This window comes from Mirounga leonina, unplaced genomic scaffold (genome assembly GCF_011800145.1).
Source record: "Mirounga leonina isolate KUSES-001 unplaced genomic scaffold, KU_Mleo_1.0 Mir_447, whole genome shotgun sequence".
NCBI lineage: Eukaryota > Metazoa > Chordata > Mammalia > Carnivora > Phocidae > Mirounga > Mirounga leonina.
This window is the reverse complement of record NW_023270757.1, coordinates 3,494,531-3,516,803: the sequence shown is the minus strand read 5'-3', so window position 1 is coordinate 3,516,803 and position 22,273 is coordinate 3,494,531. Positions and strand designations below refer to the sequence as shown.

At 35.0% G+C, this 22,273-nt stretch overlaps 1 protein-coding gene across 1 annotated transcript in view; it reads left to right on the top strand.

Moving 5' to 3' along the window:
- Positions 1 to 22,273, top strand: part of CNTLN (centlein) — a 262,849-nt gene that overhangs the window by 164,939 nt on the left and 75,637 nt on the right. Inside the window, exons 11-13 of the mRNA XM_034987908.1 lie at positions 29 to 129; positions 8,570 to 8,661; positions 13,655 to 14,190. Coding sequence (XP_034843799.1) covers positions 29 to 129; positions 8,570 to 8,661; positions 13,655 to 14,190 — 729 coding nt within the window. The remainder of the gene's footprint in view (positions 1 to 28; positions 130 to 8,569; positions 8,662 to 13,654; positions 14,191 to 22,273) is intronic.

Here is a 22,273-nt window from a genome sequence, read left to right as displayed (position 1 = left end):
TAATCATTTATTGTGTTAATTTTCATAGGATGACCCTTCAAGAAGAATTGGATAAACTTAAAGTACGTATATCTGTTGATAAGACAACAATACAAGAATTGAATACATGTATGGCAGAGAAGAGAGAAGGTACATTTTTTGTGTGTGAGACTAAATATTTATTATAGGCATTTTAAAATCTAGCTCTTGATGTTTTATTTTCAATTTCTTGTAAGACTCTTATCCTTGTTCCCCCTCTTTCTACTGCTTTACTTATTGATATGTGATTAACATTTTTACCTTATATGAGAAAATCAAATAGAACACCTAAAAGTCAGCTTTATAATTCATTAAAAATTCTAAAGAGATATTTGATAAGGAGAAAAGATGTTTGTTTTTCGATTCATTGATAAGGTTTTACTAGTTATGTTTGTTCAGAGTTCTATAAATTATATGGTTATTGTACTCAGTATTAATTCATTTATATTTTTGTTTGATATTACATTTTTCTGGAACTCATTTAGTTCTCATCTATTGTCCTGGAATCAAAATCATAGAGTTAGAAGGAAACTTGGAGATCTGCAAATCTGCCATTTTCCTGACCACTAGCCTAAAACTGTTTAGTAAAAGGAATGTATCTGTTCCAATTGAAGGGTTATTCCTTTGTTAAAATCAAGATAACTCTATTTACTATAGGACTTCAGTCCATACTGTAATACCTCATTAGACAAAAGTAAGGTTGATAGGACAGAATTTCTCCTTATTTAACTTCACTATAGCATCATTGTTACCACTGTACTTTTTAGGTATTGACAATTTATAATTAATAATTAACTTAATAATTTATACTTAACAAGTTTTCATATACCACTCATCTGCCTATTGTCCCAATTACTGTTGTTCCAATTGCTCTGAGTTAGGTCACTGGTGACTTGTCAAAGCCAGTGTTTGAAATCATCTCTTTTACACCACTAATTTATATCATATTTCAAGCTTACTCCTTCATTGGCTCCTGAAACATTGGTTTTCCTTTGTTTTAACTATGCTTGCCTCTATCTTCTGTTTCTTCCAGTGGAACTTCCTTCCATTTATTCCTTAACTATTGGGGTTCTCTAAGATTTTATCCTTGGTTTACTTTTCAAGAATAATAACTTTATTGTTCCTGGAAAAATTACACATACTTATAAATATTCAAGCAATAAGAAAGAATAAAAAAAGACAAAGAAAAACATCCTAATTCACAAACACTTAATAATCAAAATTTCAATCTTAAATAGTTATCAAATCAAACACCTCTTAATACTTATAAAGAAAGAAGCCTAGTTAGATAAATTGTGGAAAAAGAAAACCACAATGTATGCTATTTTTAAAAAGGATATTTACATATGATTTTGTTTGGCACCAACCAAATAAAAAGAAACAGGTGTAAACATGAAGGAACTGTTGAACTTTAGGTAACTGTCTCATTACTTCAATAAATATTAATTTCTAAAACTTCCCTCTAAGATTAAAAAGAAAGGTTCTAAAAACATTGAAGATGGAACTACTTTGTATTTTTAAAAGTATGTATTTCAATTTCAGGGCGTATTAAAAATTAATTCCTTGCCATGCAAGATGAAAATAACAGTTGTTTTTTAAAAAAAAAATTTATTTTGTTTCCCTCACATCTTGAGTCTTGTTCATTAAATAACCTTTTAATTTTATCAAAGTCTATAACTTAATATATTGCAACAATGATTTCCTCAGTTTTAAAGTCTTATTTTTATATACAAAGGACTCAGTACTCATCACATTTTTTAAAGTCATAGTCTTTCTATTCATGAGTTCTTTATTTTGATTTATTTTTTGGTTAGCCAGATATAACTGAAACTGTTTTTTTTTTTTTCAAGAAGGAATCAAAATAGCTATATTTGTAAGAACTTAGATGTTTGAAAATATGTTTCAATAGTCTTTTTAGTCAATGAATAAATTGGCTGGGTATAATTTTATCATTTTACACTTTTTTTCTCCTCAAAACTTTCTAGATGTTACTGATTTTTAGAAGAAGGTGCTGTAGAGATATATTATGGAGAGGTGTCTGGTTTTCCTTCCCCGCCTGTACCTCACTCCTTTCTTTGGATGTGACTTGCTTTTGCTATGTTTATTTTTAGTTTTTTCAACTTGATGTTCCAAAATTTAAATAGAATATGCCTTGATATAGTATGTTCTAAATCATATTTTGGATTATCCATGTAATTTGTTATTTGTCAATTAAGATCTTCCTGTATTACAAGGAAATATATTTTTGCATATTCCATTTTTTTTTATACTCTGATTCAAGGATATCAGTTGTCTTTATGTTTGGTTACTTTTCGTCTGGGATTCATATCTGTTTTCTTCTAATTCTTTAATCTTTGTTTTTTTCTTCTGCGTTCAGTTTATCTAAAGACTTTTCCTTCATTAGTAATTCAATTTTGAGGGCATCTGGGTGGCTTAGTCGTTAAGCATCTGCCTTCGGCTGAGGTCATGATCCCAGGGTGCTGAGATCGAGTCCCACATCAGGCTCCCTCCTCAGGGGGAAGCCTGCTTCTCCCTCTCCCACTCCCGCTGCTTGTGTTCCTGCTCTTGCTATCTCTGTCTCTGTCAAATAAATAAATAAAATCTTTAAAAAAAAAAGTAATTCAATTTTGAGCTATATATATATATATATTCTTTCCTTTGTTCTTTCTAATACTTCTATTAAATCTATAGTCATGTTTTCTGGTTCTTTATTTATTGCTTCAATTCTTAAATTCCCACTTTTTTCCTTTGTATATCTTACTGATTTTCTGAGCTCATATTTTATTAAATTCAGGTTTTTGGCAAGTTCTTTTCTTTCTTTGATTGTGTTTTCTTCCAAACTGGGTTTTAAATCTTTATTTTGTTAAATGTTCATTTCACCCCACCTACTAGAGAGTGTTTCTTGTTCTGGAAGGAGTGATCCCAGAGATTTAAAATGATATTTGGCTTTACATATAACCAGCCTGGTGGTTCTTATCTTTACTAAGAACCTTTTCTGCTGCTCTTCATTCCTTCCTGTAGATCCCAATTTACATTTGGTGTCATTTTCTATTTTCCTAAAGGACTCCCTTTAATATTTATATAGTGCACATCTGCTGGTGATGAATTCTTTCAGCTTTTATATACCTATAAAAGAAATCTTTATTTTGTCTTCATTTTTGAAGGATATTTTCACTGAGTATAGAATTCTGTATTGGCAGGGTTTTTTTTCCTTTTGATACTTAAAAAAATTTGCTCCACTATCTTTTGACTTAAAATGCTTCCAGTGAGGGCTCCTGTGTTTGTCATTGGTTAAGCGACTGCCTTCAGCTCAGATCATGATCCTGGAGTCCCTGGATCAAGTCCCGCATCGGGCTCCCTGCTCGTCAGGGAGTCTGCTTCTCCCTCTGACCCTTCCCCCTCTCATGTGTTCACTCTCTCTCATTCTCTCTCTCTCAAATAAATAAATAAAATCTTTTAAAAAAAATGCTTCCAGTGATAATTCTCCTGTCATTCTTATCTTTTTTCAAAGATACATACATAACAAGTCATTTTTTTTGAGGGGGGGGGGGACTGTGTGAATTTTGAAGGTTTTTTCCTCCAATCCTTTTAGTCATTCTTTTTTGGGGGTTGTTTACTCACATTTATGTGCTGATCAGTACTTAGCTGAAGACTTGAGGGGGGAATCTCTATAGATCTTCAGAGCTCTCCCTGTCTCTGATTTGTGTTCTCTGGCACTTTACCCTGCAAACTCGCCCTTCCTTGGCCTCTTTGGACTCTGGGGTCTGTCATTGCAATTTAAGAAGATCACCAGACGCCCATTTAGTCCCCATCTTTGTGCTGTGGCCTGGAAGCTCTCTAAGCAGCATGCAGGAGCAGTGATTGAATTCACTTCATTTGTTTCCTCTCTCTCGGGGATGGCTACCTTCCATTGTCTTATGCCCAGTGTCTGAGAACCATTTTTTCATCTATTTTCTCTAGTTTTAGTTGTTCCACATGGACAGGTAAATCTGGTGCCTCTGGTACTTACTTTTATTGTCATTGAACATGTTTTCCCTGATTAAAATCCCAAGTCTATATGAATAGTAACCTCCTTCCATGTACCAGATATATTTTTTTTATTTCTTGCCACCTATTTTCCCCTGGCTATTTTTACAAGGATTTCGAAAGTTATGCATGTTTTTAGAAAAAACTCATTACCTTTCCTCTCAAATCAGTTCTGTCTCCTCTAACTTCCCACATAAGCACCTTAAGCCCCTACCACACTAAATTCCTTGTTACTGAAAATTGCAATTCATAGTGTAGTGAATCTCCTACAATCCCATAATATCTCTGTTAGGAGCTCAACTGAGCTGGAGAGAGCTGAGCTGCCAGGTGTCCACATAACTGATTTAAGATAATAAGCCAAAATGAAAGTAACAGTCAAGCCTTTAATCACCTACTATGTAAACAAGAGGCTAAAGTGGAGAAAGTGCCAACTCCCTCTGTTCTGTCTTCCCCCTGGAACTGCACATCAGTTGAGGATCAGATGGATCAGCACAGACAGAGATGTTGTCTTACAGCCGAAGGAGCCCTGAGCTAAAGTCTCCTGCATTTTTATTTACCTGGGTCTTAGGGGAGAAAGAAGGGGAGGGCTGGGAGAGGAAAAGTACTGTGTACTGAGTCAGATGGAAGAAAAATGTCTTCAAGGTTACCTCCACCTCAGCCACCAAATAAGGAGATCTTGGCAGAGGCACTTGAAGAAGGCCTCAGCCAAAGGGCCGCCAGTAAGGAGGTTTTCACATGGAGGCCTAGTGGAGGCATCTAGGCTAGGAACACAGATACACATAAGAATGTGGTTGGCCAGGGGGATCCTGAGCCCTTGACTATAACTCCCTTCGGGGACCACAGTCCATTGGCCACGTACCAGGTCTGGTTGGGGAGGACAACTTTCCCTCATGGGGCATGCCAGGTAAAGCATGTAATACCTATGATCAGGCCTGAAAAATCAATTAGAGGATTAAGTTTGGAGTAAGAATCCTCAATTTTTACCACAAATGCATGAGTATGTTCATAAAAACACTGTTTATGGTATTCTTCATTGAAAACTGAAGGCCTGTTTATTAATAAAAGAGCAAAACAAACAAATGTGAAAACACACATGAGTGAGTTGTTTGTGAGTACAAACAACATCAAGCATATTTTTTTTTCTTTTTGTATGTGGGTATGTGGATTGGCTGAAGCAGTTCTCCTTGCTGTGGGTCATCCGGTCCAGCTCTTTTTCAGGCTACAAGTAGAGTTTACTTCGGTTCCATGTATCTATTTCTTGGCTACAAAGGGACAATATAAACATACAGAGCCTCTTAAGCCTAGATTTGAAACTGGTGTATCGTAACTTCTATCTACATTCTTTGGCTAAAATAAGTCATTTTATCAAATACAGCTGGCAACAATTCATGTCTTCTCTGTATGAGTTTCTGTGGAGGGTTGGGGTTGTATTTCAGACTTGTTAGGCCCTCACCCATAAATTTTGTAGAAGTCCTTTTGTCCAGCTGAAAGTATCTACTAAGCATCACATTATTACTTTCAGAGATTGTCAGGAACAGGCATACCCAGTGGCCAGGTCTTAATGTCAATATCTTGGATTTGGCCTTTCCTGCCAGAGTGTCAGTGGTTGCTCCTTTGATATGGTGAGAAACACTTTCATTTCCAACCCTGAAAGTACTGGAACATATGTACTTCCATATGCCTGTGGCTGCTCCTTTCTGAGCTCAGTTTTTCCTCTAGAACCCATTCAGTGGCAGCCAGTAACAATCAACTCACTCTACACTGGAACTTCCTCACTCATTGTTACAAATTTATTGGCTGCATTTTTTGTCTTCCATGTTATGTCAGATGGCAGTTTGCCACTATATAACATGAGTCACCATTTTCTCAGCTCCTGGAGCATTCTTTGGCACCCACCACCCAGTCTCAAAATCAATGCCACATAATTTAGGTTTTTATTATAGCAGCATTCACTTATCGTTATCAACTTCTGTCCCTGACGGCTTTTGCTACCGTATAAACAACCACAAAATTTCAATGACTTGCAATAATACACATTATTTTTTTGTTGATGGTTTCTGCAGATCAGCTGGAGCAAATGTGCTTCAGGCTGCAGTTCTGTTGTTTGTCTGGAGCATATTGGGCTCATATGATTCCACATGTCTCAGGCCCAGGCCCAGGCCCAGGGTGAAGGAGGCAGTGACTATCTGGGCATACTCTTTTCAAAGCAGATACTGGAAATTTCCATGGGAAGAGGAGAAATACCTGTTCTAGGTTTATAACAGGCACACTATTATCTATACCCACATTCCTTTGGTCAGAGCAACTCAAATGGCCAAGCTCAACATCAGTGGCGTGAGGATCTATACTCCACCCATGAAGGTAGAGGAAAATGGAGTAAGCATTTGCTGACTAATAATCTACCAAAGTGTGATATCAAAGTATAAACCAAAAGCATTTGCTGTTTTTCAAGTACCTACTGCTCAAAATAATTAGTATACCAAAGCATCATATTTTTGGGTGGAATATCCTGCAACCCCTCATAATAATAGGTTTTTAAAAATAACTTGAGAAAATAGCTAAAAGAATCTACCAGAAGGAAACAAGTTGCAGAAGAATTTAATTTGTTCATGTCATCTAAGAGAATTAAGAGAAAAGAAAAACATAGAAGGAAGGATAAGTGTAAACAATTGTAAATAAGCAGTGTTAAAAGTTAAAAAGTGGACAGGGAAGAACCTCCTGGGAAAGACTATAAATCACAGTGAATTTTTATAGTAAAAATAAAAGTAAGGCATTTAAAACTAAAACATTAAAAATAAATCTCCAGCAAGGTGAATCATGTACTCACACATCCAGCATAGGACAAAAATAGAACTGCATATTTCTAACCAGGTCCTCTTGGTTCATTTCTCAAATCCTGAGATCCTTAAATGGGAGGAGAATCAAGGGGCAGAGTGGGTTCCTTGTTCCCCTCCATCACATGGGCCTAGCTTTATTCTTTATTAAAACCTGTGAAGGTGAGAAACTAAAGTTTTCAACAGAAAACCACAGGGGGACATGGTCAACCCGTCCACCAGTGGACTTTGTACACACCCAGGAACACAAATCAGCAATCAAATTCATTTTTAAATCAGTCTTCGGCATTTATTTTATTGGAATTATTTTGCTATTTTTAGCATTCTGTGCTCTTTGAGCATAGAAATATTTTCTTATTTTTAAGAGTAAACACTTCATTTAAAACGGTAGCAGATATTTAAATGACTTGAACAGCTGAATTGTATTTGCATATTATTTCTATATTGCTGAAAGAGTGTTGTAAATGAATTCAGCACCATGGCGTTAGGGGACTAGAAAAAGAAACTTGGGAACCAATAGATTATTACCAAGGTAAAGGTACATATTCCCCAGGTGGCAAATTCTACCTATTCTAGCTTTTATTATCCTTAGGATAGTGTTCTATTTATTTCAGGAGTACAGAAGTTTTAATTGGATATGTCATGTTTCAAAGACAAAAGAAATGCCTAATTCACTCTAACAAACTTGTTAGTCACTGTTTATACCAAGAGATTTCTACTCTACAGAGAATAATATTGTTTTCTTTTTCCTTTGTTGATAAATCAAAGTTTTACACTGACCTACAGCAGCCAAGCATACTTTAAAGCAAAATCACCTCAGTCTAACACAGATATGTATCCTTTTAGCTTTATGTATTCTTTTTTGCCCTTCTTTTGATTCTTTAAGAAATGTTGTCTCCTAAAAATAATTCAGAAAGAAAATATTAAATTTGTCACAATAATTTATTTGATTAGAAAACATTTATTTATAAGTTTTAATGTATTTAAATTTTACTAGTATTAAATGAAATTTTATGGGTTTTTTTCCCTTTAATTTTGATACATTGCTTGTATATTTTTGCTTGGTTGAAAAGGTTTTGGTAGTCACAGGCATGGTCAGTATAGGAATTATTTGTAGAAACAATTTCACCTGTTATCTGGGTTTCTATGTGTTATAAAGTGACAGTTTTTCTGGAAATGTGATTTTTATGGTTTACTCTGCCCAGTACATGATCTTTTACCTGAAAAAAAAGGTGGTGGTAGGGGCTATTACAGTTTGAATCCACCCTAATTCGGCTAGTGTTTGCTTTGTTCAGCCATCACTCTGATCCTCCTGGCAGGGAACAAGATCCAGAGAATAAAACTAGTAGTGGCCGTATAGATAAGAAGGCCGTGAATTCTGCTTTTAAGGCAAAGGGGGAATTGTCTACAAAAGAATGAAAATAGGAATAAAAGTATAGCATTGTTAACCTGAAGATCTGTTGTACCTTTGAAAATCTTACACTGGAAAAAAAAAAGACACTACAAAGGTACATAATTATGTGATTGAAAATCTTGGAAAAGGTCACCATTTAGTTCCCAGCCAAATACTCAACAATAAAATAGACTAGATTATTCACAATTGAGAAACTGAGAGCCCTTTTCCTTAAAATGACAGGCCAATGTTTCAGCAGTATATGAGGTACTATAATATATTATTTATTGTCTCCCAGAACAACTCTGTAGATATGGTGAAGATGATGGGGTCAAGAAGAGTACTCCAGAGAAGAATGGGAAAGAAATGTCGGAGCAGACATTGCAGAAGGTAGTCTAATCTTTAAGATATTGAGCTGAGGAAGTTAAATCTGAATTTTAACATAAAGGATTATATTTTAAAACTAGGGCTCATGAACTTAAACCTTGTGTGAATCCTTAATTTAAATTCATAATTCAAAATCATTCGCTTGCCAAAATGGGTTAAAAAAATCAATGTTAGTGAAATAAATGTGGAAACACTTGTGCTTCTGTTGACATAGATTAAAAATATTTTCAAAGATGAAATGAAGAGCATGACAATGGAAATTATAAAAATTTATAGTATATGTGCTTATTAGTTATAACTTAGCAGTTTAACTTTAAAATGGGACATGCTGAGACTCTGTTATACTTCAAAAAGCATATAGATTTGCAATATTTGAACTATTAAAACTGAGCATAGTTTTAGCTTCAGTGAAGTAAAATGGTAATATGTTTATAATTTAATAAAAGTATACATGACTCATCTCATTTTAGATAGAAATTTATGCCCATATAATTTAGGATCACTCTCCCTGTTTTAATAGAACCACACATATAAACCCTGCAGTCACTTTACATCATACCTATAATTAATAATAAAATTTCTTTAAAAATATTAACATCTATCTTTATAATTTTACTTAATTCATAATTTTATTTATAAATACATTCTTAACCATGATCCATTAAGTTGGCTTGGTTGCACTTTAGCACTTGTTATTCTTATAAAGAAAATATTTTTTAAGGTATATCCTATGACTGGTTGTCATTTGCTACACTGGATACTTACATAAAGCTGGAAATACACAAATATATAAACAAAAATATTAATATGGCTACTTATATTTCTCACATCTGTGACTTGACTTTTAGGAAATCTAGTGACTTACAACAGATGATGTGATCACTTCTACTTCTAACACTTGCCATATGTCAAGTAACAAAGGCTGTCATCTCATTACTACTAAATAACACATATCAGGTTAGCACAATAACATACAGAACAAGAAATGCTCACATTCCTTTATCTTAAGGTAAAACGAGTAATTGAAATAATACATGCATTATCAGCTGGAATGTCAAACAGTTTGCACTAGCTTATCTTCTTTGTTTCAGAGCAATATTTTTGTTTGCTGGGGTTTCTATAATTTTTTGCTCTATGGCTGCATAATATTGTCCTACTACCTACCACGTCCTTAGGATAGAAACCCTAAAGAAATCCATTCTTTCATTCCAACTGCCATAAATGGCTACTACCATAGTGCATCCAGAAATCCATTTTAAGTCCTGAAAAGCCAAGAGGAATTATTTGCATTGAACCATAACTATTTTGTCACCTTTTTTTAATATTAACCTAATGCAGTTGGACGAGTCATGGTTTAACCTTTTTTAGTTGGGTTTCCTGATTTTAAAAGGATGTATTGTAAAACTCATTCAAAATAGGTTTAAAAGATAGCAACAGCATGAAAACAGTATTTGTTTACATAGTAGAAATAAAACATATAAAATTATTTTTTAATAATGCATTAACATTTCACACTGTTATGGCATGAATTGAGTCCCCCCCTCACCCCATTTTATTATGCCGAAGTCCTAATTCCCAGTATCTCAGAATGTGACTGTATTTAGAGATGAGGTCTTCAAAGAGTTCATTAAGTTAAAATGAGATTGTTGGGGTTTAAACTACCCACTCTGTGGTATTTTCTTATGGCAGCCCTAGCAAAGTATTACACTTTACAAAGTCAGGTGTTTTATTTCAGTTTTGAAAGGAGTCATCTTTTTTGGTAAATTATTTAAACGATCCGTACTGGAGGAAAAGTATGCACTTGAGTTGATTTACAGACAAACCAAATGCCTTTAACAAATCCCTAGACTTTCCTTCTCAAATATATATTGAAATTTCCCTTTTTGTTCCTGGAGGCTTAACATCAGTTTAACAGTAATTTTTAAGAGTATACCTTGAATGACATTTTAATATATGCTATGGGCTTTCCTTTTCTCAAGTCTTTAGAAGTAGTGTCTCTGGGGACTCCTGGGTGGCTCAGTCGGTTGAGCGTCTGCGTTCAGTTCAGGTCATGGTCCCAGGGTCCTGGGATTGAGCCCAGAATCCTGCTCTCTGCTTAGCGGGGATTCTGTTTCTCCCTGTCACTCTCCCTCTGTGCTCGCTTGCTCTCTCTCTCCAATAAATAAATAAAATCTTTTTGTTTTGTTATTTGTCCTCCATTTTAAAGTTAAATGCAGATAATTTTGACCAGTTTTTATGATTAAACATGGATTCACATTAGGCAGTTAACAGACTTAAACATTTTAAATGTAAAATGACTTTAAAAAGACATTTTTCCAGTGGTACATAAAATTTTCATGAGTTGCACCCAAACTTAAATGGATTTTAGTCAAAAGAAAACGATAATGCTAATTTCCAGAATTGAAATCTCATATTCAAGATGTTTGTTACATTGTTCATAACATGTTGATTTAATGGCTAATTCAGCAATATTTAGTGCAAGTAATTATATTCCATCTCAAGTAACTTTATTAAGTAGCTGTTGTGATTAATAATAATAGAGACAATAATGATGATGGTGATGGTGATGATAAACTGTTTAGACCTGACTGTCTACCAGGAACTATGGTATATGATCATATTTAATAATAATAATCTGCAAGACTGTTCCCATTTCACAAATGAGGAAACTTTAAAATAAGTTAAAATAAGTTATTTATTTTGGGGCGCCTGGGTGGCTCAGTCGTTAAGCGGCTGCCTTCGGCTCAGGTCATGATCCCAGAGTCCTGGGATGGAGCCCCGCATCGGGCTCCGTGCTCCGCGGGAAGCCTGCTTCTCCCTCTCCCATTCCCCCTGCTTGTATTCCCTCTCTCACTGTGTCTCTCTCTGTCAAATAAATAAATAAAATCTTTAAAAAAAAAAAAAGTTATATATTTTACCAGGTTAAGTAACTCGAGCCGGAAGTAAGATAGAGACCAGAACCAAATTTAATTTCCCCAAGACCACACTGTTTCTTAATATTTTTATATCACCACTGTCAAAATTAATTTTAAAAAAAAAGAGGTGTAATTGCTTATTTGTACAAAATAGATTTTAAAAAATACAGTCCATTCTACTTACTCCATCATGGAATCTAACATGCTAAAATATTTTAAAATATATATATGAAAAGTATACTGTTGTTTGCAGTGATTAAAACCTCTAAGAAACTGAAGAGATTGTAAAAAAGTGATATTCCTTATTTTGTTGTATTTTTTACTAAATAGAGAATAAAATTTGGCATAGAATGATTTTGAAAAAGTAAACGGTTTTCAGTCAGAGTTCATGTGTTCTTGAAAACTGTATTTTTTGTCACGTTATCCAGCTCTTCAATAAAGTATTTGCACTGTAAAGGAACAATAGAGTTTCTCTTGCAAAAATACACAGAGGTCTGCAATAGTCTGGTACAAACTCTTTCATATACCTCTATTCCAGGTCAAGAGTAAGCCCTATAAAGACATAGGTCTAACAGTAGGTGACTATTATCATACTATGGAATTGCAAATTTAAATTAGATGAGATTCTTAATACCTGTGTTGGGAAATATCCATGTCCTGAACAGATAACCGATTGGTGAAGTCTACTGAATTAAATGAAGGAGGTTGACCTCACAAGAAGAATAGGGGGTGCAAAAGGATAGGTAAATCAGAAATGACTGAAAATTATATTTAGGAAACAACTTAGATATTCACTACCATAACTAAGTCCAGTAAACTGGAAAGCAATAAGAATATGCATAAGTTTCATCTTGTAGATTTCTGGAATATTTTAAGTTATTTGTTGTCAATACATCAAGTATGTTTCTCCTTTGAAGAATTGTTTTAAAAGTAAAAATGAGTCCATAAAGTGTTCCAATCATTTAGGTTTCTTGCTTGACCCCAGTTCTTTGTTCATTTCCATGTGTATCTGGGTAACTCTTCCCCATATGGCTTGTAGAATAGTGTGAGGGGCACAGAATCTTGAATTTGAATCCCATTTCAAAGCAGGAAATGTTTACCTCTCTGCAGTATTTAAGTTTTCAGAGCCTCTATTTCCTCCTCTGGGCAGATAATTATTGGCTTTACTTACTTCACATGGTTTTGAGATGATCAGAAGAGATCATGTTTATGAAACCATCTTGTAAATGGTAAACTGTACTTTCCAAACAATGGTGATTATTTATTTTTCAAGATTTCAACTGAAATTAACTCCTCCTTGAAATTTTCATACTCATGGCTTAGAATTAATTGCTCTGTCCTTTTTGCCCAGACTTATGGCACTTAGATCCTATCCTTTATCAGATTTATTTATGCAAGTGCCTTTCTTTCCAAATAGTTTTTGAAATTTCTTAAGGTCAGAAATTGTATGTTTTCATTTCTATGTCCTACAATGTGGACAATGTTTATTGAAATAAATGAACACAATTTTGGAATAATTATAATTTTAAGCTGTTAGAGTTTTTTTCAGTAAATGTTTAGTGTATAAACTAAGGACCTCATGACTACTAAAATTACATTTTTCTAATTTAGAATAAAGCAGCTTTGGTAGATTATATTTTATATAGGTAATCATGTTTTCATATGATAGTTAGATATTGAAGAAAATTGTTGTTTTATTAATGAAATTTCTCTGTGTATCTGTTTTTAGACTTTTTGTATAAATTGCTTTTCTCTGAAAATATTTTTCACAATAGACTAAATAGCCAAAGCACTTATCTCAGAAAACTCTGCAAAGTTTATTAGCATACTTAGTTCTGTATCACTTTGTGTAGAATTTTAACTTCTTTTACCATCTGTCCTTTTTTCAACAGATGTATTATTGCATTTTATAATGTATTTATCTATACCACCATAGAATTATTTAGAAATTAAGTACTTTAGATTTATTTTGTCCTTGTGCTAAGTGTGACTTTACTTTCATAAATTAGAAATGATAAAAAAATATACAGCAGATTATGGTTTTGGACTTTTAAAAGAATAAATTAAACTCTTCTGTTTAGGTCATTGAATTGGAAGATCGGCTAAAATCTTTTGAGAAAGGGTCAAGAAAAATAAAAGAAGGGAATAAAAAATTAATGAAAGAAAATGACTTCTTGAAATCCCTCTTAAAACAGCAACAAGAAGATTCAGAGGGCAGAGAAAAAGAGCTAGAACAGCTACAAAGGGGGAGTAAAGAAGTAGAAAAAGATAAAGCTGAACTTCAGGTAAAAATCAGTGAGCTGGAGAGAGAAGTCACTTCCCTAAGGAGACAAGTGGCAGAAGCTAATGGATTGAGAAATGAAAATGAACAACAGATGAATTCAATGGAGAAATTGCAGCATTCAGCAGACAAAGCTAAATCTGAGATGGCCACTACGGAAGTAAGATCTGGACAATACGATTGTAAGACAACCACGACCAAGGTTAAATTTAAAGCCGCGAAGAAAAAGTGCTCTGTGGGTCGTTACCACACTGTTCTCAATCACTCCATCAAGGTTATGAGCAATGTGTTTGAGAACCTCAGCAAGGACGGCTGGGAGGATGTGAGTGAAAGCAGGTAAAGCTCTCATTAACTTAGCTCTGTGGTGGGGACACTGTGCATATGTAAAGCACGAGCAAATGGAGATTGAATTTCAACTACTGTCGATTTGGTATTCAGAAAAAATACTGTCAGATCCTTTGAAATATCTTGGGAGGTCTTGTTCTGAGCTTATTGACTGAAATTTGCATGCAAAATTAGCCACAACTGCATGAGTATTTGAATAGGTGCCAGGAAACCCAAAAGAAGGCAATGCTTGATTTCTTCCAGTGATGCTATTTTCATGCAGTCATGAGGCTTGAAATTGACAGTTTGGCAGGTTGATTTAATTTGCTGGCCCTTTGTATATTCACCACTGACAGCTAAGGATTCCCAGGCAAGCCTACTAAGTCGGTTTAGTTATCTTGTGACATGCCAACCTGGGAGGAGAAACATTTTCCCCCCTTAATTTAGTTAGATAAATTTTGAATGACCCATTTCAGCTTGTTACCAGATGTCTACAAGCTGTTTAACATCCTTTAAATTAAGAACCATCTTCACTAATTATTTCATGTATGTATTTATGCAGTCAATGTACTAACTTTAATTGAATGGTGGTTAAAAATTAGTTCTTTAAAGTTAAAGCTCTATAAATTCCTAGTCCTAAGTTATATAACGCCTAGTGAATAGCAGCAGAAAAATACTAAAAATCTATAATATTTCTTTTCCTTACCCCTGGCTATACATTCGTATACATACTTGAAGCATATCAGTAAAACCACAAAGGCAAATGGATAGTAGAACACATCTTTTTATACCCAGGTAATAGGGAAGTTCAGTGTTGCCAGAATTGCTAACAAATTGAACAATTTTCCATAGTTCTGTCTTGTTTTGTAATGGCATGTATTTTCTTTTATTTTTCCAAGTTCTTTTTTTTTTTTAATCCCCAAAAGAGATCTATTTTAGATTTGGGATGTCCCTGGATGGTGTAGGGGTGGAAAAGTTTTCCCTTCTTTCCTTCGAGGTTCCTTGGCTGGTCTAATAATGAAATTGATATAAGACAGATTAACAGGAGGAAAACAAATAAGTTTAATAACATGCATCCCTTCTGTCTGCATAGGAGAGACCCAAGGAAACTGAGTAACAACCCCAAATGTCCAAAAATCATCACCTTAAATAATCATCTTCAGCTAAAGACAAAAGAAGATGGGGTCAGTTATGGGAGGTTATCAGGAAAAGTACAGTAAATAAGGGAGAAGATTGTTATGCAGATTTAAGTCATTGTCTTCTTCATTTACAAGAATTTTTAGAGACTTAGAGTCATCCATTTCTTCCTGGTACAGGAAATCTCCATCACAAATGGAGATTTTTCTTATACATGTAAATGTCTCTTACAAAAAGGTAACTTCTACTTGACTTTCAGAACTTGTCCTATGTTTGCAGTTTCTTAAAAATAATTCATATGCCAAAGAGACGTATTTTGGGGTGGCAAATTCTGTTCCCCTGTAATCCCACCTTTGAAATTTCCCCAAGAAGTTTCATAGTCCAGAAGCTAAGCTGATAGATTGCTCTGGATCTCAAGGAACCAGTCTCTGTCCTGAGGATAGGTCAGTTTAGTTAAACAGTTGTGTGTTATTTCGGGAGGTGGGTCTTGCAGGTGGGCTCCCAAAACTAGACCTATTTTGTTGAGAAATCAGGCATTTAAAAAGGCATTCCTATGGAAGCAAAATAAAAACAAAGGTTAATGATTAGAGCAGATTATAAACCCAGTCTGAGTCCTGAGGGCAGCCAATAGAAAGAAGACATTTCTAGAGGGAGGGGCTGAAGCATCTTTTGCAGTTTGAATGAGTCTGATGATGTCATTGGTTGTTTAGGTAAACTTTCTGAGTGGCCCACACAGCAACAGGCATGAAGATTATCTAAACATGAGCTGTTGTGGTGGTTTCTCTGATGTTTATATCAAGTGACCTAGCTTCAGTTTGCAGGACTTCTGGAGAAAAGGCAGCTTTAGATCTCAGTGATTCCAAGTCAAAAGTATAAACTTAGTTTGGAGAGTCATAGCCAGATATTTGAGGAAACCAGGAGAATTCAGGATTCAGTACAGTTTATAGACAAACAACAAACCCTCAAGGCAATTAATCAGAACTAAAATCTAATATCCACAAAGGTGTGTTACTGAAACATAATTATTCTCTTCAAAGCACCCTAATTTCCACTAAAGATAGCCAAATTAAGACTAATTTATAAAATAAGCCTAATTTCAATAAACTTGGCCTGATTATTTACATAAGTCCAGCAAAGAATAATGGTTGACCATATAGACTCTTCTTAAATCTGTTTTACTGGAATTTTTCATAAGGAGTTTCAGATTGAACTTTTTAAAGTCTCCAAGATGCCAGTCGAAGGATTTGCCCCCAGACTTGCCTGCAATAGCTATAGACTTGGGTAAATTTCTCTATTCTTGAGGTCCCCAAAATGTCCTGAGGTTTCTTCACCTGCCAAGAAGTGACCTTCCTTACCAGGTAAGGCTGCTGGGAGCCCTGTGAGCAGGGTACCAGGCTGTTTCCCAAGAAGTTTTATTGGCTTCATAAAGTCATCTTAGTTCCTGAAGGCTGTCTGGTCATATCTGAGTCTGTGCATGCTTCTCTCAAATTGGACATTCCAGTCAAAACTTTTGTAATATACCCAATGTTTCCAATTCTGTCATGTTATAAGAGAACAGATTCTTGTTGAATTTATGCAGAAAAAAAAAAAAAAGATTTCCATGAAAATATAAGAATATTTACTAAGAGTTTCCAAATTCTGGAGGGATCACAAATGTTTCCATTTGTTTACAAAAGGTGCATTTTACCAAATTATTGTAAGTCATTGTTAGCTTAAGAAAAGTTTTCTTTCTTTTTTTTTTTAAATTTTATTTTGTTATGTTAGTCACCATACAGTACATCATTAGTTTTTGATGTAGTGTTCCATGATTCATTGTTTGCATATAACACCCAGTGCTCCAAGAAGTACGTGCCCCCCTTAATACCCATCACCGGGCTAACCCATCCTCCCACACCCCTCCCCTCTAAAACCCTCAGCTTGTTTCTTAGAGTCCATAGTCTCTCATGGTTCGTCTCTCCCTCCAATTTCCCCCCCTTCATTTTTCCCTTCCTTCTCCTAATGTCCTCGATGCTATTCCATATGTTTCACAAATAAGTGAAACCATATGATAATTGACTTTCTCTGCTTGACTTATTTCACTTAGCATAATCTCCTCCAGTCCCATCCATGTTGATGTAAAAGTTGGGTATAAGAGAAGAGTTTCTTAAATCTAGAAGAACAAAACATTAAAAATATTAATGATAAAGTCACAAAAACTATAATCATTCTCATCAGTTCCTTAAGTCCCATGTTATTAATTTTTGTTCTGCTTGAATCCAGTTTTTCTGTTAGTTCTGGAAACTCTTACCCAGTTCAGTTTTATGATCTTAATGTTATCAGAAACTGTATTTTAGAATATTTTCCATGAGTCTTCTTGGAGATCAAGCGTTTTCCAAACATTTTTGCAAAAGTTTCAGAGTAGGGGTGCCTGGGAGGCTCAGTCGGTTATGTGTTCAACTCTTGATTTCAGCTCAGGGTCTGAAATCAAGAGGTCATAACATCAGGCTCCTTGCTGGGCATGGAGCCTCCCTTAAGATTCTCTCTCCTTCTTCCTCTGCCCCTCCCCCCTCCACAAGCTTGTGGTCTCTAAAAAAAAAACACAAAAAACTATTAAAATTTCAAAGTAAAACAAAAACTGTGTAAAATGACGGAGTTAAAAATGGCCATGGTTAAAGATCTAGTGAGAGTTCATTACAATGCAATTGACAAGGAAATTTGGTTATTTCTGTGATATACATACTTCAAGATAATAACTAGAATTTAAGTGATAACATTATACCAGGACAAACCAGATTTTAAGAAATTTCATGCAAATTCCAGAACAGTTAAATTAATACATATATCTACAAAAATATCAAATAGGTTTGGCATCACTTTTTTGACATTTCTCATGTAACTTAATGAACCTTAATTAGGTTCAAACTTAAATCAACCTAATTAGGTTAATAACTCTTTTGAGATGTTCCAGGGATCCTCTGTAATATCTCAGAATTTCTTCCAGGTCAAAAAGACTTCATTTAGAATTTGATTTTGGGAAGTTTGTAAAAAATAGCGAAAGGTTTTGGACACTTGACTAAATAGGATCATAGTTCACTGTGAGATAATACTTAGTTATCCATTTAACCAACGTTACAAAGACTTCACAGGCAAATACAGAAGTTTACACAGTGCTCAGCAAAACTTAGCCGTTTTTATATCGAAAGGACTGTTTAGTTAAGTAATCAAAAACTTGATTATAAAAATAATGAAGCACGGGATTATTTTGATAAAAAACACAAAATCTTTGCTTTCAGGGTACATTAGTTTAAAAGGTAAAGAAGAACCTGTCATAGTCTCTTATCAAGAATACACCAATAGTCAAGAAAATGTTGTACTTTTACCAGAGACAAAATCAAACTATAAAGTTGTAGCAGCTTACTTTTGATATTAAAATTCACTCAATGAAATTAATTCCAATCTAGCCAGTCCTGACCATGCATTAAGTTCCTTTCTAAAGATTCCTTTCCACAAACTTTCTACAAGTTTCTGATTTTGTTCTGTTTTTCCTCTTTCCCATTTTTAATTAACCAGTTTTACTTTGGGACATATTTACTTTCTTTTCCTTCAACAAAATGCATTTCTATTTTACTGAAAACACACATCCTACTTTTCTTGCATTCAGAGATGATTTTCTTATTATTTCTAGTAGTTTTAGTTACATTTACTAATTAGAATTCTTAACCCTTAGAAACCTTAATTTCTAGTGAAAACTAAGTAAGCAGTTGTGAACTCTGTGTTATACCATCATTCTTTAGATTGCCAAATTTTATAAATATATTCCATAATTTCTAGGAACATATGCTGCCCTCTTTTAAAAATAGTGCAGTCTTTCAGTATGGTACAAGACATGTTTACCAGCAGATCCAAATAATTCTTTAATTCCTGTGTAATATGAAGCTGAAAGTAGATAAACCTATGTTCAGTAATTATTTTATCTTATTTGGAAAGGATCTAGATATTCAGTGAGTTCCCCACCATTGAATTTAACCTAGCAAAACTTAAAAGTTTCAACTTACCAAAGGTATTTGGGAAACTATTTTTTAAGTATACATACTATAAAATATAATTTCTGTTAAAAAGTTTACCTAAAAGCTCTTACCCCACTAACAGCTGTCTGAATCACTCACTTCCAACAATGACGTTTAGACTATCCATGAAAACTTCATGAGACATTAGACACAGCCAGCCATCATCCCAAGTTATTTTTCTTGCTGACAAATTTTGTAAGAGATACAACATGAAGTTATTTGACTAGTAAACCCAGGAAGAATAAAAGTTGTATATCTGCATTATAGTCAATGTTGGTAATTCTAATATATTAGAGTTTTAATTAAATCAATGAACTTAAACTAGTTTTTATTTACCAAAGATTATCCCAGGTCATGTGAACTTGAAAAACATTTGGGCCCATTTTTGTTACATTTCTGAGAATTCAATTTATGTATATGTTTAATTTTCTTTATGTCAGTTAAGTAGAGTTCTTTCACAAATTAATTTTGGTAATACCATCTGGAGGCAGAAAAATATCACATATCTCCAACATACATATACAGACATACAGAGACCTTAAAATTTTAGCTGTGGGACAGGTATGATAATGTAGAATTTACTAGTAAAAGAACAGTGGGAATGAGTTAAGTTTATCTGTTCAGATGGCTAAAGCTTTTTGTTTCTTTGTTTTTACTAATATTTGTGGAGAAGACACGTGGTTTTTCATTTGCCTAAGTTTCAAATGAGCTTTCCCCCTTTTGTTCTCCTTCTGATAAGAATTACCTCCTTGAAGTCTGTAGAACATTTACATCTCAAAAGCACAGGGCTCAAAATGCAAGTTCCTCCAAGAAGAACTTTGGTTTCCTAAGGCCAATATTTACAAGCCTTTTGATTCCATAGAGAAGGTAGTAAAAAGGATTGGTGGACCTTGAATTGTTTCTGGAGCCACACCTATGGTCCTGTGAAGACTAGATGTGTAAAGCAAGAATGGCTGTTTTCAGTTCCTCTGAGAATTGGGTTGTTGCTAAATGATATCAAAGAACTGTCACAACCATCCAACTATGTTGAATGTTTTTCTTTCCCTTTGGGTACATTTAGCTTAGGAGAAGCCCTAAAAAAAAAAAACACACACCCAAAAAGCAAAGCAAAACAAAAATCCTACCAGGCACTACATACCAGCTTTGTTCGCAAATTTAGTCAGACTGGTAGCTTTCCATCTAATTTTCTGCCTTTTTAATCTATCCACTAATCTCAGGAGGTAATCCACTTACAAAAACTTTTGAGGATCCTTCCTTAGTTTAAGAAATTCTTTTTTTTTTTTTTTTAAAGATTTTATTTATTTATTTATTTGAGACAGAGAGCATGAGAGGGAGGAGGGTCAGAGGGAGAAGCAGACTCCCCGCCGAGCAGGGGGAGCCCGATGCGGGACTCGATCCCGGGACTCCAGGATCATGACCTGAGCCAAAGGCAGTCGCCCAACCAACTGAGCCACCCAGGCGCCCCAGTTTAAGAAATTCTTTAACTATGGCCCTTAGTTCATCCTTTGACCAAGGAGTGAAAGATAGCTGAGGAGCATTGCCCCCAGTCTCAACTGGTTATTTTAAAAGGTAATAATCTCTTCAGACTGGAAAGGCAATTCAGACAGAGATTTAGTAAAATGTGGACATTCAGGTAAAGAATGATAGAGGGGAGCAATAGGAGTCATGTCAGCCTTAATAACTTTTGTTTTAGGTACCCCTTGGATCTTTAGTTTTTCATTTGCCCAATTTTCCAAATATCCACCCCTCTTTTCTTTTTTGATGAGAAACTTCTCCCCAAAGTTTGCATTTTAAAGAATGTCTCTTAGGTCCTACAAAAGATGGGGGCAAGAAAACTTACATCACAAAGGCATAGAAAAAAATAAGTTTTCTCCAAGATGGAGTTTTGGAGGCATATTTGCCTATTAGGTCCAGGGTAATTTAAATTTTTCCTTTTTTTCTTAAGTGCAGGGCAATTCTTTTTCCAGTGACCTGATGTCTACAAGCAGTTTGAGACTGAATAGGTGAGGTCTGAGGATTGGTAAAGATAGGTGAGCTTTAAATTGCTTTTAGAACCACATTTAAGGTTTTGTAGAGATTTGCAGAGAGGTGGGGAGGTTTAAACAAGGGTCCCAGATATCCAAAAGATCTTCTGAAGGGTCAGGGACAGGGAGTTGGAGATAAGTGGGTGTGGCAGAGGGTAGAATTTAGATTAGATATGGATCCTAATTTTTCTTCTGAATATAGTTTCTATTCTTTCATATTGTCAAGGGAGTCCTTAGGACTAGCTGTTATACTTCTTTGTGTCATTCTCAAACTTATTTGCCTCTGTTAGAATTACCTTGATTTTATAAAAATTCCAAAGCTCAGACTGTGGGATCTCCCGATTGGATGGGGGCCACCAAATGTGGAGCCAGTGACACTAGTGGTGAAAGAATTCACCTGAGAGAAATTGATTGGATACATCGCGAGGGAGCTGCAGGCAGGACCGCGGAGGAGAGACTACCTGGCAGGAGGCAGTCGGTGGGGGGCTGTAGTTAAAGGGAGGAGGTGAGGAAGTGTGGGAACATATGGAATTTAACTTTTTTGATACTGTGTCTGGGTGTAAGTTATCCATTGGTCAGCTAGGGCTTATATGGATATTTAGAGGTGGGTCGCCTAATAGGCCTGTTTGTATTCAGCCGGGGGTCACTGTGGGCCCTTCTACCTTATTCAGCTTTCCATTGTTCGAGTTGGGTGCCTAAAAGCGGCTTTACACAGACCACACCCCAGAACAATTAAATCAAAACTTCTGTGGTGGGATACAAGTTTCACTGTTTTTTGAAGCTCTCCAACTGATTCCAATATGTAGACTAGTTTGGGAACCACTGTTTTAAATGATCATTGGGTCAAGCCCCTTGTCTTCAGGCAGGTAATAAAAACTTAAAAACAGG